A 19,584-nucleotide genomic window follows, 5' to 3' on the forward strand; every position below is an offset into this window, starting at 1 on the left:
GGGGGGGTGGGTAGAGAAAAAACCAAACCAAAACAAAACTGGGGCTGACGCCAGCTCCCTGGGCGGCCACCTCCTGAGGCCCCTCCTGCATTCCTGGGCTGTGCGCCCCTCGCCAAGACGTGGCTGATGTCATTCTGGGCCGCCGGGCCAGGGGACCCGGGCTGGGTGGCTGCCTCTCCGGAAGTGAGCGCGCTGCCTGCCGGCCAGCAGGTTCAACTTGGGGTTTAAAGCCTCTAGCCAGAGGACTGGAGATCTGCCTAGCTCAGGTGAGAAGAGCCTGGAGGGGACAGCGGGACTGAGGTGGGTGGCGGCTTCCAGGTGTGCACGGGAGGTCCACCTGCGAGGAGGGAAGTGAGTTTGGAGTGCCAGCCACCTCCCCCAGCTCCTCACAGCCTCCTGCTCCTTGAATTCAGCAAGGGTCAGCCCCAGGGACTAGAACTGGACGTCCTGCTTGGTTGACTTGATGTTCCTGCTGGTGGTCACCTGCTGACCTGGTCGCTGTCCCTGTTTTGTGACCCGCGGATGCCTGTTGGGCGATGTTTACTTTACTTGGGCTGATGTGCTCTGCTGAGTCTTTCGTTGGAGCCCAGAACTTCTCCCCAAGAAGGACCCGGACCCCAGCAGCTCTGGCCCCCTAACTGCCTCCGCCTGCCCCCTCTTCTAGGCTGATCTCATGGATTACCTGGGCGACAAGCTTTCGGTGGCCCAGACACACATGACTCAGTGGGTGGGCACGGTGAGGAGGTCCTTCCAAGAGGCCCTACACCTGGTGACAGCCACGGTGGGCTCCGAGCGGAGCGGGGAGCCTGCTGGTCGCACCCCTTTCAAGCGAGCCTCCTCCTTCAGACACCTGGCCTCTCGGAGCCGAGAGTCCTTCCGCCGTTTCTCCGCCCGCAGCCAGCAGAGGTTCTCATCCCTCAGGAAGAGGCAGCCGGACTCGGAGACCCCTGATCTTGTAAGCTGGCGGGGGGGGGGGGTGTCGATGTGTGTGCTTTAAAACAGCAGGGCAACCCTGGGAAGGTAGGTCCCTTCCCTCAGACTTCTGGGAGGGGGCTGTTTCCCTGCTGCTGGCACCAGGGAGGGACTATTTCCTTGGCGATGAGAGTGGCCCCAGGACCTGCAGCAGCCCCCCCCCCCCTTGAAGCTGGTGGGGAATTTAGCTCAGAGACTCCGTCTGTGATCAGGGCTGCTTGGGGACAGTGCAGCCCCCACCACACATGCTTACATCTCTATTTTTAGGGAAGTTTACTTGACACCTGCTCCATCTCCTCCAGCCCTCCCAGGGTGACCAAGCGGTCTTGTCACATGCCTGCCAAGTTAAGGTTGTTGTCTGTTTGCCATTGATTAAAAGTGAGACCCTGAGAGATCTCCAAGGGGAGGAGCCTTAGGGGACCCAGGGGCAGGTGGTTTGTGTGAGCAGCCAGGCCATGGCAGAGCGGAGAGCTTGCTCGGGCCCAGATACTTGCTTCTATGCCACGTCTCTTAAGGGTTGGGAGACTGGCTTGGATAGCCAGTGAGGAGAAGTGGCTGGAGATGGAAGGGCGGCTGCGTGGGCGCTTGCCGCGAGATGCGGGAAGCCTGGCTGGAGGCAGGAAGATCAGTTCCCTGCCCGCCTCTTGGCACATGGTTCCTCGGACCTTTGATAACTTCAGGGACACTAACTGAGCTTAGCTGGAGTGTCCAGCGTCTTCAGACAGCAGGCCTCTGCCCCAGGCTAAGTTGGCCCAGTTCTCACAGGCATATGAGGGCCAGGCACAGGGTTAGGCACCTCTATTTGTCAGTCACCAGAGCCAGCGGTCATTATGTGACCAGTGCTGGCCGGCGAAACTCTGAGCAGACCCCTCTGCACAGGGAGGCCCCCCAAGAGCTCACGGCTGCCCACTGAGCTGCACTCCAGGCTGAGCCCTCTGCTGGCCTGGGTCACAGAGGAAGTGGCAAGGGCTCACCCAGGCCAGAAGCCATGCCATGAGGCTGTCAGGGGCGCCTCCTTGTGTGTGTGTGGGGGGGGGGAGGGTCTACGCTCCTTTAGGGCTTGAGTTCACAAGACAGAGCCCCACCCATTCTCTGAAGGGTGGGTCTTGGCTGAGGGAGGACGGGAGCTCACCTTGTGTCTGTTTCTCTCAGCGTCCTTCTGCCCCTGTCAGTTCCTCTGTGCTCCGTTCCCCAGGCCTCTCTCCAGGATGCTGGCTCTGCTCACTGCCCTCTGCCCCAGCCCTTCAGGTGCTGTGTGACTTTAGTCACTGCCCCAGGTCTTTGTGCATGTGGAACATGCTCATACAGTGACAGGCCAGCCTCCAGGCCCATGAATTAGTGAATTAGTGACTGACACAGAGTGTTCAGGCTGCTTGCTGTCACGCGGGGCACCTGCGTTAGTGAGCTAGTGTGGCCTTCTAGGCCTGCCCACTAACGCTTGGCCTCCGCTGTGCGGTGGGCAAGGCTGGCGTAGGCTCACCCCATCCTTAAGTCTTAGTTTCCTCCTCTGTCCACTGAGGGGACCATGGGCTTGTTTTGAGATGCCGTCAGCGCCCTGCTGGCACACAGTAGGTAAGCACTTGCAAATCTGATGGGTGCCCAGATGTCCTACTGTGTGGTATGGGGGTTCATGTTTTTGTTTTTGTTTTGTTTTTTGGTTTTTCAAGACAGGGTTTCTCTGTAGCCTTGGCTGCCCTGGACTTGCTTTGTAAACAGGCTGGCCTCGAACTCACAGTGATCTGCCTGCCTCTGCCTCCCCAGTGCTGGGATTACAGGCATGCGCCACCACCGCCCAGTTTATGCGTTCATGTTTTGCTGCGGATCCTAGTCGGCCTCTTCTCAGATGTGTTTGCCCTGTGCTCTCTGTGTGCCTTCATTTGCCCTCTGAGAAATGGCGTGGTGGGTGGGCAAGGAGCACTGATGCCATGGGTGGGCGTGACACCTGAGCTTTGTATGGCTCACTTGTGTGAAAACCAAGCCCTCTCCCTCAAACCATGCCTTCTGACACACCCCTTTCACTCTAGACTTGACTTAAATATTTGTCTTATGGGTGGGAGCTTCCTAAAGCAGCAAAGCGAGTAGTCCGGAGGAGGTGGGGCTTCGGGAAATCATCCTCTCCACCCCCAGCTCCATCCAACCAGGAAGAGGCCTCGGGCTGCATTTACAGGAGGATCTACAGCAGTCTAGCTGGGACTATCCCACACCAGCCTGGAAGCCACTGGCTGATGGCTGGCCTCTAGCTGCCCCAGATAAAAAAGAAGGAAAAGAAAACAATACTTTGCCCAGTCTCCCAGGAGGCAGGAAGGGTCACTGTGCAGGGAAAGGAGGCTGGACAGTTAGAGGCCTAGTGAACTGGCCGTGGGAGGGACAGAGTGGGGCCTTGGGGGACACTGAAGTACATGGAAGTGTCAGTCTCGTGAAGGTTGGGCATGAGGAAGAACAAGACGTGTGTGTATATGTGTGTGTGTGTGTGTGTGCGTGCGTGTGCGCACGTGTGTGTCATATCAACCCTTACTGCCTTATCGTTCCTGTCTGTGAACTGGGGTCCTCCGTGATTGTGTGGCTGGTGACGGAGCCTGCCTCCTGCTGTACTGTGATTGTGTGGCGGGTGACGGAGCCTGCCTCCTGCTGTACTGTGATTGTGTGGTGGGTGACGGAGCCTGCCTCCTGCTGTACTGTGATTGTGTGGTGGGTGACGGAGCCTGCCTCCTGCTGTACGAGCCATCTTTTCTTAGCGATGAGATTAGGTCCTGGGGCTCTCATGAGTGCCAAGACCTGAGATGCCCAAGTCCCATCTATAAGTTAGCGCAGCGCTTGTGTGCAGTCTGTGTGTAGCCTCGTGTACCTGGTCATCTCCGGTTGTTGCACACAGTAGGTGCATGGAGACACATCCCTTTTGCATCCGCACATCTCAGCACAGAGCCAGCCTCTTCCTGAGTGCTTTCTAGGCAAGAGCCCACAGGTCTGGGCCCCACTGCCTTTGCCCCAGGTTGCCCTTACCTGTCGTGGTACCCTTTAGTCAAGCACACTTTGTACACTTCCAGGCAGCGTGACCCTGCCTCCACGCCCTTAGCTTAACTGACCTGTGGAGACCTTTATTTCCAAATGAAGCCTCCCATGCAGGCTTCACGTGTGGTAGGGTGGACACACATGTCTCCCTGTGGCCGCTGTCCCTTTCATCACACCAGGCCCTTCCCTGTCCAGCACAGTCAGTCCGTCCAACAGCCCGAGGGCCAGGTCATCTCTCTGCCTCACCTGGCCCGGGAAGCCGTGACTTACTGCTCTGTGGTCTAGCCCTGGCTCCCTCCCTCCCACCTCAGTTCTCATGTCTGCCCTGAAGTAAACTGTGGCTCAAGGAGAATGAGTGACTGGGCCCGGGGTTCTCTCCTGGGAGAGGCAGGGTGAGCGCGCACCAGGCGGCTGAGAGAACTTACCTTGTCGCTGGATGTCTCCTCCCTGCCACGCCTCGGGGCCAGCAGCCACCTGAGGGGTCTCTGTCTCTCAGGGCTGCCAGAAACAGAGGCAGAGGAAGCAAACAAGCCAGGGAAGAGTGACTTTGCTTGTTCTGCCTCCAAAGGAAGTGCAAAGGGCAGCAGGAGAGAGGGGGTGGGGGTGGGGCAGCAGGAGTGGCTCGGGGAGGGGGTCTCAGGGGGCAGCAGGAGTGGCTGGGGGAGGAGATCTCAGGGGGCAGCAGGAGTGGCTGGTGGGAGGGGTCTGGGGGGGCAGCAGGAGTGGCTGGGGGAGGAGATCTCAGGGGGCAGCAGGAGTGGCTGGTGGGAGGGGTCTGGGGGGGCAGCAGGAGTAGCTGGGGGAGGGGGTCTCAGGGGGCAGCAGGGGTGGCTGGGGAAGGGGGTCTTGGGAGGCAGCAGGAGTGGCTGGTGGGAGGGGTCTGGGGGGGGCAGCAGGAGTGGCTGTGGGAGGGGGTCTTGGGAGGCAGCAGGAGTGGCTGAGGGAGGGGTCTGGGGGGGCAGCAGGAGTGTCTGGAGGAGGGGTCTGGGGGCAGCAGGAGTGGTTGGGGGAGGGGGTCTTGGGGGGCAGCAGGAGTGGCTGGGGGAGGGGGTCTTGGGGGGCAGCAGGAGTGGTTGGGGGAGGGTGTCGGGGGACAGCAGGAGTGGCTGGGGGAGGGGGTCTTGGGGGGCAGCAGGAGTGGTTAGTGAAGTCACAAGGTGACACTAAATCCACCAAGGGAAGCCTGAGACAGGCCGGCAGGGCTGAGGCTGGTGTGCAAGAAGGGCCGCAGGATGGCCAGGGTGGAGTTAGCGGAGTGAAGTGGGACAGGGTTGTCAGGGCGACAGGGAGATAGATGGACAGGACCTGGCTGCAGCTGTCAATGCAGTGTTGGGGTGAGAACAGAACTGTTTCCTTATTGAGCACCTACTGTGTTCCCAGCATGGGAACTATTGAGTGTCTTCGGTGTACTGGGTATAGATACATTGCATCTCTTAAGCACCTACTGTGTGGTAGCCCAGCTTTTGCCTTTCTCCTGGATACTGGCCCTTACAGAGAGGTCTCCGTTCAGCAGTGCGGCCCCTCCTCCTTCTCCTGCCACTGCCCACCCAGAGCCCCCTGCCAGGTATCCAGGCTTCCAGCTACACCCCAGGCAGGGCTGGCATGATGTCACTTGTCCGAGGACTGGCAGAACAGACAGTTTCCTCCTGGCTGGACCCCTCCCAGCCTCAGGTCTCTTTTCAACCGTCCTGGCGGCAGAGTGATGTCACTTGATGGAGAACAATGCTCCCTTTATGGACCTCGAGGGGCCCGAGGCTGGGCCAGCCCCAGAGCAGGTGCCTCTGGAGTTGCATAGAGGGCCCCTGCAAAGGACTTGGCTGCTCCCCTGGGAGCTGCTGGGCTCCTGTCGACCTCCCTGCCCCCAGCGTGGGGCATGTTAGCTTTCTATGTGGAAAATACAGGAACATGTGAAGAAACAAAACAAAGCCCCGGCCGCCCGTGGATGAGGTCCACTTGGCATCTGAGGTGCTTCCTTCCTGGCTTTCTCCCCTTTCCTCTCCCAAACAACCGCCCCCCGCCCAACCTCCTGCCCCTCCCCTAAGAGAAATCTGAAGGTTGTCATGACTCTGGCTGGCAGCCTTAGTACTCAGGTGCCATGCTGTGGCCCTACTGCGTTTGTCCGTCTGGGCACTTGGGCATTTTCCCCTGTCAGACTCAGGGAAGGTTGCATGGGGTGTGTAGCCTGTGTCTGAGGCAACTCCCCCCCCCCACTTCCTTCTTCCATCAGCGGCTCCATAGATGAGATGTTTTGTCCAAACAAAGGCCGGTTGCTTCCTCCACAGGAAGCCCAGCATGTCAGGAAGGAAGCCTGGAATGTGCCTTGTCGTTGCAGGGACCACTGCGTTTGGGGAACGTGTAGAAGCTGTGAAAATGGCTCACACTAGCTTCGTCTCAGTGCTGTGCGGGCCTTGGTCCGAAGCGCTGCCCGTTCCTGTGGTGTAATCACTTCAGGGCCCCTCCAGCCGAGGCAACTCGACACTGGCTGGGAGGTGTCCTATTCTGTAGTATGCTCACCGTGCACACACAAGCATAAATGGTGATAGGACGATCGTAGATTTCCAGGCTCACACTTTCAATCCTACTACTAAGGAGGTGGATCAGGAGTTCAGGGATATCCTTGGCTACATAGGGAATCCAGGGCTAGCCTGGGCTACATGACGCTCTGCTTCAAAAAGCCAAAACAAAGGTTAAGGATTTTAGCAGTTGATAGAATGTTGGCGTACCCAGCACTGAACAGTGTGGGTGTGGCTGCACGTGCAGATGTGGTTGCACAGACCTGTCCTCAGGGCTCTCAGTGGGCAAAACCTTAGCAACATAGGGAGCCCTGTCAGGAGGAACAGCAAAAGCAAGCCGTCACTTTCTCCAGTAACTTGACTTAATTGTAGGTTTCTAATAACTTTTAGCAATGGTGCTGGGCGGCATTACATTACGGCTGGACTGATTTGTCTGAGCCCTCGGTTCCCAGCCGGTGGCAGTTCTGGGAGGCTGTGAAGCCTTTAGAGCTGGCTGGCAGAGCAGCGTGTCCCTGGGTGTAGGCGACTGCAGGTGATATGAAGGCGGCTGAGCTGTCTGCCTCCTGGGTTGTGGGAGGTGAGCCACTTTGACCCTCCCGCTGTGATGGTCTGAAACTGTGAGCGGTGACAAGCCTCAATCACCTCACCGGCTCCTAGGAACTTCCCAGCCGCCTCTGGGGTTGCTAGCCAGCCCCTCGGTGTCAGGGACCTGGAGGCCTGGTTCTGCCTCCTGCCGATGAGGTAGGTAGGTTTCGTGGTTTCTTTATGCCTCGGTTTCCTCCTCCTGGAGATGCAGAAGAAGTGACTGACGTAGAGGCCAGGTGTGAGGAGCATATGGTACAGTGCCCTGAACATAGTAGGGCTTCCAGAAAAGGTTGCCGCTGCCACGGATGTCACGGTGCAGACAAATGCCTGCCTCCGCGCTTACCAGTGCCAAGGAGGAGATGAGCTTCAGCTCCCTCTCCCCATCCTCCTCCATCTCGGTGCAGTCAATCTGTGGAAGTGGCTGCCATGCCACAGGATCCTGGAGCAGCCTTACAGAGAGGCCCACGGGGCAGAGATTGGAGACTCACTAGGTACCGGGGAACTGGTTCTTCCGAGGCTGAGAGGGTGTACCTGAAAGCAGGTGTCCAGGCTGTGGGTGGAATTTTATGTTGGCCAACAGCTGACCTCCGGCCTTGTGACCCCCCGCCTCCCCATGGCCCCAGGTAGTCATTCATCAAATGCCCTCCTTGATCCGTAGCTCTGGAGACAGCATGAAGGCCTTAGTGGTCATTGAGGCTATTTGTTACACGGCACTGGGTAACAGATACATAATTCTCATTTAGACCCTCATGAATGGTCAAGGAGCCTACTCAGGGTCCATCTTAGTGGATGCCTTTCTTACCTCTCGGGGTTCTTGCCTGTGAAGGAGGCTGGGCTCCTGGCCTGCATTCAGGATGCCAGAGGCTTTTGAACAACCCACCCTTTTAGGAGCTGGCAGTAGCCTGGTGCTTGGGCCGGGGAACATCGCCTGGATCCACAGCTCATACGTTCATTGTGTGTGTGGGAGGCTCCGTGAACAACAGTGGGCTCCACACACAGGAGAGAGCCTCAGGGAAGGGCCTTGTCTCCTGGCAAGGCCTCCTGTCACGTTGTCCTGCGCTGGAAAGGAAGATCCTGAGGCAGATGTTATAAGGTATTGGAAGTTGTCAAGTCTGGGCTGGGGTGCGGCTCAGTGACTTGAGTGCTTGCCTAGACCTGCCCCAAGCCCTGAGTACGAGTCCCAGCACTGCACAAGCCGGGTGTGGTGTTGCAGGCCTGTAATCCCAGCACGTGACCTGGGCGAGGTAAAGCTGGAGCGGCAGGAGTTCAAGGTCATTATTGGCTATAATGAATTATTTGGGACTAGCCTGGGATATCTGAGACTGACACTCTCTCTCTCTCTCTCTCTCTCTCTCTCTCTCTCTCTCTCACACACACACACACACACACACACTGATCTGGTATTTCCTGCTGACCATCCTTGGTCAAGAGAAAATGGGACACCACTTAAATTGGGTCCAGCGGCCTGGCTCTCTCTTCACTTGGTTCTCAGTTTGAATTCTGACTTTGTCAGTAACCAACTGTGGGACCTCAGACACATGTGCCTCCATTTCCTTGGGATGCACTTACCACAGGTTAGAGGACAGTGGTGCCACTGGCATCCCCACTAGCATACTGCAGGAGTCCTCCCACTCCATGTGGGGCCACAGTGACAGGCAGCCAGACACAGGGCGGGCGTGTCTCAGTCCTGTGGTTTTCAGCTGGCCCAGTGGCTCTCTGCAGCGTTACCCCTGCAGACCGCACCTGAGGCTGGGCTGCTGTGTGCCCTGTTTGTCGAGAGGTGGAGCTGGAGGTTGAGGGCATTTGATAGGTGGGAGGATATCTTAGCTCATGGTATCCCAGCTGACCTAAGCAGGTGGCCATATGCCCTTAGTCACTATTCTAAAAGCCGTGACAAAATGCCTCTCAAGAGTGACTTTAGGAAGGATGTGCTCAGTTCGGCTCACAGTTTTGAGGGCGCACAGTCCATCGTGGCAGCAGGAACATGAGGCAGCTGGTCACACTCCGTCCACAGTCAAGTTCTTGACTGCTTTCTCCCTTCCATTCACCGTGGAACCGCAGCCCATTAGGGTGGGTCTCCCACCTCCGGTAACCCAGCCTAGAAGCCTCCTCACAGATGCACCCTGAGAAGACATGTCCCCTACTCAGTCCTTTCACACTGACAGTCACTGTTGACCGTCACAGGTGGGTAAGAATGTTGTTGACCTTGTTTTATAAATGATTAATTCGAGACCCAGGAGCGGGTGACTCTACAGCTGTGGAGTTTGCAGTCCGTACCCTTCACCTCGTCCGTGGTCTGGGTGAATTGAGGGTTCATGTGCCTTGATGCACAAGGCTTGGCGCTGCCCAGGTTTGACACTGGGGCTGCTCGCAGTAGGCCTGGGGGATTCTGATTGTGGAAGATGTCCTGCACACGGCATGCTGACCATGAGTCTGGGTCTCTGCCTACCAGATGCTACCTAACCTCGGGGTCTTAACCTCTCTGTGACCCAGGCTAGCTCCCTCGGCTTCCCGAGTCTTGGGATTACAGGTGTGCACCACCATGCCCAACCCCCACCCCAGCTTTGATAGCCACAAATGTTCCTAGACGTCTGGAAGAGAAAATTACTTCATCTGAGAACCGTCGCGGTGCACCTGCGGAGTCCCATGTAGGAGCTGGCAGGGCAAGTGTAGCCTGTTTCCCGCTGGGTCCTAGCTGGCCACCTGGTCCCAGTTTTCTGACCCTGAGCAAAGCTGTAGCTCTTGCCTTCGACTTGGGAACACCCTGACTTTTAGCTAGAGAGCCTGATTTCTGGTGTCATTTGGGGTGAGTCTCTCTGGAAAAAGCAGTTCTCTCCCACTGCAAACAGAGCCATGGTGTTCAACCCAGAGCGTGTTGCTGTAGTGACCTGCTGGGCCAGAGCCCAGAGGGAGCAGGAGATGTAGCCAAAGTCGCATGTCACCCCCATGTCACACAGGAGATTGACAAGTCTGGACACATGCACACGCGTGCTCGCACACACACAGGTTGCAAATTCCTTTCAGGGTCTGTGAGACCCCACTTTGGGCTGTGGGGCTTCACGTGCAAATATTTGCTTTGTGCCAAAGCCAGTAGCTCCCTGCCCCCGCCCCCCCCCCCCCCCCCGCCCCCCAATCTCTCACCAGCTCTTCTGCAGGGCCCCAGGGCACATCTGCAATTCCACATCTGCTCGGTTAGTAACTGGGAGCCTGTTCTTCTATTCAAGGTATTTGCCTTTTGTTCTGCAGAGAGAACTGGGTGGATTTGGGGGGGGGGGCGTTGGGGGGGTTGGAGGGGTTGGCCATGTTGAGGCAGCTGCTCTCTCCACCCTCAGCAGACATCTCAGCAGGAAGAGCCAAGAAGGTTCTGGAACCTTTGGTGCTGGTTTGAAGAGCCGCCCACACGGTGATGAGTAAATGGCTTTATTATCCATAAAGGTTTTAAGCAAGTCCAGGGAGCCAGAGTAAACACTGCCCAGGGCAGAGGCTTGGCCAGGAGCTCTTCCTTGACGGACTTGGGGCCTCCGTAGTCACATGCTGCCGTTGCAGTACTGCGGGCCTCTGTGCAGCTCCTGCTTGGGCAGCCCTGTAGTCAGCTGTGTGAGGAGCTGATGGCAGCGTGCATTTGCTGCCTTGGGCAGGCATGCAGAAAGAAGCGTTATTCAGTGGAAACACCTTGAACCCGCCCTCCCCCAGGCCAGAGTGCCGGCTCTGGACTTCATTTTCCCATCTGTAGCTGGACGCTCTGGGGTGACCCTCAGGACCTCAGCTATCCGGCTCAGATTTCAATCCCTTACCTGCCTACAAGCTTGAGCCAGATCCTGAGCAAGCCTCAGTTTCCCCAGCTGTAATGGGAACCTTGCTTCCGGGTAGTGGAAAGTTTGAGCGGCCATCACACACAGTGTGTATGAATGCCCAGAGCCAGGTGTCATTTCCACAGAGCTTTGTCTAATCTCTACCCCATATTCCCACCCCCGCCCCCCACTGCCCTCTCCCCCCCCATCCCCCCTCCACCCCCTGGCTGGTGCTGCTCTCTTCTCTAGACACTTGCAGGGCTTCCTTCACAAACACACACCCCTTGACAACAGCACACAGGCCCCGCGGGCATTTCCAGGCCCAACCTACTTAAAAGTACTGTTTGACCTGCAGAATGGCAACTATCTCTTTGTCAGGGCCAGGAGAAAGGCGAAGAGGGACCCAGGCAGCAGTGTCACAGGGCCAGTGCCACCCCCACCCCAGCAAGGACCACTGTTTCACTCTGACCTGCCCCCACCCCCCACCCCTGTCCCTTCCCTGGCACTGCTGACCTGGCCATCTGACGATCTTCCAGCTAATGAAGACGGACATCGGGGAGGTTAAACCACAGAGATTCCATACCCGGCTGGGCGGAGTGGTGCCAGATGTGTCCCAGCCCATACCGGAGGTGTTTTCTGTGCTCAGGAGTAGATATCAGCCTTCTGCAGGGGGATGGTGATGGGCATGGCCTCTTGGACAGAGCCCAGCAGGATGAGTCCCACCTTTTAGTATAACGCGCAGCCCAGGGGTCTTCCATACCTCAGCCAGCTCTTAAAACCTGGCGCCCTTCCACAAAACGTGTGAAGAGGTGTCTCGCTGTAGGGTAGGGGCTAGGACGGAAGCGACAGAGGTTCAAGTCCTGCACCTACCACTTGCTGTGTCTAAGACCATGGCCTTGACATATTCTGTCCTTGGCTACAAAGCGGGCTCAAAAACGCAACTGAACTTCAACTGTGGCAGATCTCAGACGTGCCCAGAATGTGATCCAGTGATCAGAGTCCTCGTGTATGCTTCACCGTCTGGGTGGGTCTCAGGACGTGTCTGTGTCGCAGGTCCCACAGGTCAGTACAGTCACATGAGCACCCCCTTCAAGGAACAGCCCCCGGATGCTCCTTCAGCACGTGGTTTGAGGCCCTGGAGCTCCATCAGGCATGGGGGCTGGTCCCCACAGATGATGTCGCTGCAGGACACAGACAGCTCATCACTGAACAGATTGGAGCCGAACGAATGAGCAAAGGGGGATGCGACGGCCTTACTTCTGCTCTGGTCGCAGATGCTTCGGTGCCTCCTCCCAGTTCTGTCTAGCAGTTCTTTTGCTTGTTATTTTTGAGGTGATCTGCAACTCACTATGTAGACCAGGCTAGTCTCAAACTTGTGGCTATCCTCCTGTTCCTGCCTCCCAAGTACCGAGACGGCATGTGCTTGTCACCGTGCCTGGCTTTCTACTGTTCTTGTTAGAAAGTGTTGGCCACTCCTGTGATGTCATATAGAAAACATGAATGAATGAATGAATGAATGAATGAATGAACGAAATCTCAGCTCCGTCAGGTGAAGGGTCAGGGCTCAGAGGAGCTGTGCTTTCTTCCTGGGAGTGCAGAGAGGGTTACAGAGTTCAAGAAGATGCTGTGGTCAGCTTGACTGGACTAAGAAAGTTGGGGACTTCCATGAAGCACACCCGTGGGGTGTCTGGGAGGTGCTGACTGACAAGAGCGCTCTGTCCTGAACGTGGGTGAAAAGGAAAGAACGGGAATGTGAGCTGAACGCTGTTCAGAAGAAGCAGGCAGCTCCTCGGTCCCACAAGGCCGCCGCGGAGCTGCCTTGCCCTTCTCCAACGGACTGTATCCCCTGAACTGTCAGCCAAGATGGCCCTGTCCTCTGTGGAGGTTTCTGGGCACAGCAGTGGGCTGACTGATGCTCTCAGCCTCTAGCAGCCAAGCTGACACTTGACCCCACCACTACCACTTGGGTTTTTCCTGGGTTCCTCTTTCTGGGCTGATGGGACTTGTTGCTAAAGGAAGGTTCCAGCTTTCTTGGGAAATGATTTGCATTCCAGCTTCCGCTCGCTGGGGGAGCTCATGCGTGCATCCCGTGCAGAGAGCCTACTGTGTGCCAGGGCGGTGGGGAGCTCATGTGTGCATCCCGTGCAGAGAGCCTACTGTGTGCCAGGGCGGTGGAGAGCTCATGCACACGTCCTGTGCAGAGAGCCTACTGTGTGCCAAGGCAGTCGGGAGCTCATGTGTGCACCCTGTACAGAGAACCTACTGTGTACCAGGGTGGTGCTGTGACACTGAGAACTTAAACTGGAGCATGACCTTACCCTTATCTTTGAGACAACCATAAGGGAGGGTCCCCTTAGTGGCCAGTGGTCTTAGGCTGGTCACGTATTTTATTTTTATGGTACTGGATGGAGCTCAGGGCTCTAGTATGCTAGGCAGGTGCTTTAAATTAAGCCACACCCTCAGGCCTCTGATTTTTTATTATTTTTTTTAACTCTTAGCTGAATTGATGAGAGACTATGCCTTGGGCCCCGAGGCATGCAAGTGTCACAGGAACAGGACAACCTCTTAGGCAGCCTCTTCCCTTTGGTAACAGCCAGAGAGGGTCTCGTGTCACTCTGGAGCCCACTCCCAGCAGCGCAGCCCCCAGTGTGACTCAGGCAGGGCACCCCACAGCCCTCCGTCCCATCATGTTTCTTATTCTCTTCCCTTTTCACCTTTTCTCCCTTTCTGAAACTCAAGGATAATTTGCAGTCCGGGTTAAATGAAAACCCCAGCTGCCATCAGGAGATGCAAAGCCAGGCCTGAGTTAGGCCTGGGGTAGAAATAGCTTTTTAAAGGAAGGGACAAGGGGGGCTGGGAAGACGGCTCAGCAGTCAAGAGCCTTTGCTGCTCTTGTGGGGGAGTTCAGGTTGAGTTCCCGGCACATACACAGCGGCTCGCAGTACACGCACAGGCAAAACACCCATGCACATAAAATAAGTCCATCTTTTTAAAGGTGATAGGAAGGGAGGGAAACGAGCTCCCAAGAGGAAATGGCCGGTGGGCTGAGGACAGAGCCTGTCCATTTCTTCTTGGGGACAGTGTACCTTCCTTTCTGGGCTGGCCACAGCTGGTCATTTTTTTCCCTTTTCAGGACTGTTTTTCTGTGTAGTTCTGGTTGTCCTGGAACTCACCAGGCTAGCCTGGAACTCAGAGATCCGTCGATCTCCCGAGTGCTGGGATCACAGGCGTGCGCCACCATGCTGGGTTAGCTCGGTTGGTTTTGACAGGTGTGTGTAGCTATGTAACCTCCTAAAGACCTAGAGCATTGTCTTCACCCCTCCTCTGGCGCGCTGTAAACGTCGCTCTTGAGTGAGGAGTGGATGGTTACGTGTTCAGATGCCACCATGTTTGATGTCAGAGCTCTGAGCGTCGTAAGCTGGATGTCAGTGACTCTGTCCACTGATGTTTAAATGAAAGAGCCGCACTTCCAGGCTGTGGTCACATAACTGGCTACTGCAGGAGAGCTCTCCACACAGGCCGAGGAAGAGGGATTGGAGCCACAGGGCCATCAGTGAGGAGGGTGAGAAGTCGCAGCTGCTCAGATGTCTGGGCTCTTCCTGGGGAAGCCGGTGCGGAGGCACCTGCGGTACGTACCATGTGCGATGTGAGGGCGCGGGCTTGAAGGGTTGGAAGAGAGGGAACCTCCAGGCTGCAGCCCCACCCTTCCCACCAAGCCCAGACGAGGGTTGGCCTTAAGGAACATTTCCTAAGTGGAAAGAGGAAATGGGAGGTGGACACGCCACAACATACTGCCGCCATTCCTCCATCAGGCAGGAGAGTCGAAGGCGTGAAGAGCTGAAGCCAGTGTGAGCATAGCTGGCCCAGGAGAGCCAAGGCTGGAGACACACCTAGATATGTCCTATTCTTCACTGCCCACTGGATGCCCTATCGAATCTACTAGAAAACTTCTACTTAACAAACACAGAAACGTGACAGGAGACAAAAATCAATTAAAACAACCAGTAGCCTTAAATCTACCAACAGTGTACTCTCGGAGAAAGAAATATGGAAAAATTATCCTATTCAAAATAACTCCAAAAACATATTGTTTAGGAAGTATTGTTTAGGAATTCACCTAATCAAAGAAGAGAAAGGCCCCTACACCGGAAAGAGAAATCAGAGAAGGTACTGAGTGATGAAAAGACCTGGCACACTCCTGGACCAGCAGAAATAAAGTTGTAAAAATGGCCGCACTACCAAAACTGGTGGACAGATTTAATGCAACACCTGACTGAATTCCAGTTTCATACTTCCCAGATTTAGAAAAGGGAAAACAACAACAACACAGAGAATCATGTGGAGCCAAGGGAGGCCCCAGTGGCCACAGCAACCCTAGGGAGTATGACCATGGATGGAGCTGTTAAAATATCCACCTCAGATTATACTGTGGAACTCTGCTGACAAAGGCACAGAAAGACAGACAGACAAGAGGGACAGAGCAGAGGACCCGGAAATGAACTGACAAAGCTGCGTCCATCTGATTGGACAAAAGAGGCAAAAACACATACGGGGGCGGGGTGTGTGTCGGGGGAGGAGAGTCCAATCAATAAGTGTTTCTGGGAAAACCGGATACCCACCCGCAGAAGAATGAGATCTGTGTCAATTCTAAGTGGATAAAAGATATGAACCGAAAACCCAAAGTGCAGAAACTTCTAGAAGAAATCACAAGAACACTCTTAAAGACGTTGGGGTTGGCGAGAACTTTCTGAACAGAACGTCAACAGCACAGGGACTGGCCCCAAATGTCTACAGATGGGACCTCATGAAAAGAATGTTTCTGTGCAGCAAGGGGGAACTGCCAGAAGGATGGACAGCCCACAGGATGGCCACGCTTCAGACAAGGGGCGAACGTTCCGAATCTACACAGAATTTCAGGGCACCAGGGCCATGGAAATGAAACTGCCAACCGACAAATGGCTACTGAGTTGAAAAGACAGTTTTCAGAAGAAGACGACGAGGAGGAAGACCTATAGACAGGCAGGCAGGCAGATGGCCAGTAACTACTTTGTTTTAAGTGTTCAAGGAAATACAGACTAAAGCTTCCTTGAGATACCACCTCCCCCCAGTCAGGCATCAAGAAACCCCAGGTCTGGGGTTTAAGTTCACAGGGCGCCTGGCACATGCCTGAGTTGGTGCCCGCTGCTTCCAACTTGGTGTCATGTTTTCTCTCTCTGGGGCTGGGCAGCTGACTCTGGGCTGCTCATTCCCAAGGGACATTCGATGAAGTCACCGTCCTGGCCCCTGACTGGCCAGCCCTGTGCCAGGCAGGTGAAGAACCCTCCACACCAGCCAGAGCTGATGTCACCTCAGGGACGTGGTCAGCATGGGGGTGGGGTGGGTCCTTCCTCCTTGTGGTCCCAAGGGCCAACCTTACTTGTCCCCCAGCCCCTCAAGGGCTGGGGAGCAGGTCGCTCTGCCCCTGTGTTCCTCCTCTTCCTCACTTAAGAGGGTGGTGGTAGAACCTCATGAGGCTGTCCTAAAGATGATGCAAGGGGTCTGGAAAGCTATTTAGTGCCCCCAAAGAACTTTCCCACTGCTGTTGCCATATGGTAGTTGTGGGGAGGGGGAGGGGTTTCTGACTTTCCTTTGCAAAGCAAACATATGCATTAGCTCCCACAGGCATCCCACCTTCAGCCGGTGTCACTCCACAAGTCACAGACATGGAGGACCTCAGGGAAGGAAGCTCTACTGTCTCCGTCTGCAGTCATTGATAGTGGCCCAGGGATAGGACCATTGGCAGAGCAGGAACATGGTTGCTGTTTACACTGCCCTGGCTGGTCTGGGACTGGGGCAGGTGGCTGTGCTGTAAAAGGTGCTGACTGGTTTCCTCAGGTGTAGGCTGCAGCCTGAGGCCCCTGGGATGGAGAAACACACTCCGTAAAGGCTGATCCAGGATCAAATCCCGCATTGGCAACTTGACACCCTGGTGGCTGTGGGCAAGTCCCGTCCTTCATGTCCTTCACACAAGATACCTCTGCAGACTGTCGGGGACACAGATGGGTGTGAAGGGACATCCTAGAGGGCTGGAAAATCAGACGTGGACTCTTCCTAGTGTTTCCTCAGGATGTCAGGGCTAGGAAGGGGCCTTAGGCACCCCCTACCCCGTGTCTTAATTGGACATCGCCGTCACAGTTTCCCTGCTTCATTTTTCTCATCTGGAACCTTCCCGAGTCTTTGCTGGAACCCTTGGTCTGTTGGAAGCTGTTCCATCAAAAAGGAAAAAAAAAAAAAAAGAATAAAAGACAGGCCGTTAGGTAACCACTCGCTTAAGCCGTGGTGCCCATGCAGGACTTTCAGAGCCGTTCATTGTGCAGCCGGGCACCAGCTGCCTCCAGACTGCCCAGGCCTTTCTGCGCTCCCAGACCTTAGCTGAGGGTGCTGCTGCAGACCTCTTCACTGACCCGGTGAGTCGGGTGTCCCACGGCAGAGAGTGTACAACCAGCTGTGGGTTGTCCGCTTTCAGGCAGGGCCGCTGATGTGGGTGGACACGTGCTTCCAAGATGCAGGACTCTGTAGTCGGCACCAGCTGTAGGACTGGGTGTCCCGAGTGTGGCGGCAGCACCTGGGAGGAGCATCCTGTATGTGGGGCTGACCTGGGTCATATATAGCAAGGCATGCCCCCAAAATAAACCACAGTGAAAGAAAACCAGAGAGAGAGAGAGAGAGAGAGAGAGAGTGTGTGTGTGTGTGTGTGTGTGTGTGTGTGTGTCAGGCAGTGCAGGCTGTCTTGCGTAACACTGTAGGAAATGCCCCTGGCTGCCTTTCCCACTCAGAGCTAGTTAGCTGGATTCCATGAGAGCCTGTTCTGCCAGCTGTAGGAAACAAACCTCACACAGCCTCCCTGGTCTCGCCGGGCAGACGGAAATGTCCTTGCAGCTCTGTGTATCCCACATTCTCCAAACAGAGACAAGGTGGGCAGGCCCAGCAGGACCCCAAGATTCCAGAAGAGGAAGCTCCTGCCATCTCTCTTTGCTCAGAGGGTCAAGCTGAAGCTCAGAGAGTGAGGTGACGCAGCCGGAGTCACACGACCCCTTTGTAGGGCCCCCCAAGGCTGCGTCTGATAGAAATGTGAGGCCTGTACCCGGGCCCTGGTGGACACCCGTGAGTAGAGCCTTCTTGAATTGAGCAAACCTATAGAGTTTAATCAGAGAGACATAGGCCAGGTGTGCTTGGCCACTGAAGAGTGGAAAGTGTTTCTCCATGTTGAGAGAGGAGCGAGGGAGGTGGGGGTGGGGGGAGAGAGGACACCTGTCCTCTTCTGGCCACGTGACTGCATGAGGTCTGTTCCTTTATTGTTTTTCTTTTCTTTTCTTTTAATAAGATTTATTTATTTTATTTATTGCATGTAAGCACTTTATCTGCAGAAGAGGGCATCAACTCTCATTATAGATAGTTGTGAGCCACTATGTGGGTGCTGGGAATTGAACTCAGAACCTCTGGAAGAGCAGGCGACACTCTTAACCTCTGAGCCACCTCTCCAGCCCCCTTTATTGTTTTTAAGGCTGGTAATTCTGTCCCTGGCATAATCAGTTTGTCGAAGCGGAATCTCGTTCCAGGGACCCTGAAGCCAGCGGCTGACTTTGCTGTGCTGCGGCAGACCAAGATGCTTGAAGGTCTGTTCTGTCCCCAGCACAGAGGCTCTGGGAGTCGGATTGGAGAAGTCTGAAGCCAGAGCAGCTCCGGTGTGCCTGAGTGCCATCGGCAGCCACTTCTAATCCTGGCTAGCCTGTTCCACCTTACAGGTGCCACACCAGCCTCAGGGAGCACCCCTTGTCAGACACCTGGCCTGGCACACAGGCATTTGTTTATGCCAATCCCAGCTCCTCTCCCTAGCCTTTGTACAGTCCGGTGCCAGCCACTGATGGGGACATACTGCCGTATGATCTTGACACCTTTAGGCCCACTGAGACGAAGATGCTGCAGCAGCCACGGGTGGGTCTGGTGGGGACCCGGCCTGACTTGCAGTGGATCTGAAAGATGCAGCCCCCGGGTCTGGTGCCTTCCGCTATGGGGATGGCTGTGGGCGACTCTAGTAGCAGCCGCTGCCTGTTTTTCCCTCAGTCTTCACACTGTTCAGATTTCCTTCCCACTCTTCAGGCTCAAGAATCGAAGCCAGAAGTGTGACTAATTAGCACCTCTTAATTGGGGAAATAAGACCTTTTAGATGTTGTGGAAGAGGCAGCGGCTGTCTGACAGGTGTCAGCGCCGGAAGAGGACGGAGAGCGTTTCCTCTCGGGGCGGCCTCCTCCTCACTTTGCCCACAGTTTCCCAGGGAGAGCCAGACAGCAGCCACAGCACAGCCAAGATGACAGGAGCCAGTGCTCGTTAGCATCTGCTTTGCGCTCCGCGATGTGATGGTCTAAGCCTGCCTGGTATCACCCCACTGGACAGGTATAGGAACCAAGGTTCAGAGGGACCAACTGACCTGACCAGGGTCACACAGCAGGTCGGCTGCGGAGTGTCGGTGCTGGAACTCATAGCAGAACCAGAGATCCATCCAGAGCTGCGGACTCTGCAGCCATCTTGGGCTTAGAGCGTACAAGCCACAAGATGGAGTAGGAACGTGAGTCCCTGTGGTGTGTCTGCCCTGTGCCCTGCACTGAGCCAGTTGGTATGAGCTGTTTGCACAACACATCTCTCATTGCTTTTTGTTTGGTTTGGTTTTTTTCAAG

At 55.7% G+C, this 19,584-nt stretch overlaps 1 protein-coding gene across 1 annotated transcript in view; it reads left to right on the forward strand.

The window, feature by feature from the left end:
- The first annotated feature begins 30 nt into the window (after positions 1–30).
- Kiaa1671 (KIAA1671 ortholog) overlaps positions 31–19,584 on the forward strand; it is a 47,102-nt gene continuing 27,548 nt past the window's right edge. Inside the window, exon 1 of the mRNA XM_051161723.1 lies at positions 31–955. Coding sequence (XP_051017680.1) covers positions 674–955 — 282 coding nt within the window. The 5' untranslated portion in view covers positions 31–673. The remainder of the gene's footprint in view (positions 956–19,584) is intronic.

This window comes from Acomys russatus, chromosome 19 (genome assembly GCF_903995435.1).
Source record: "Acomys russatus chromosome 19, mAcoRus1.1, whole genome shotgun sequence".
Taxonomy (NCBI): domain Eukaryota; kingdom Metazoa; phylum Chordata; class Mammalia; order Rodentia; family Muridae; genus Acomys; species Acomys russatus.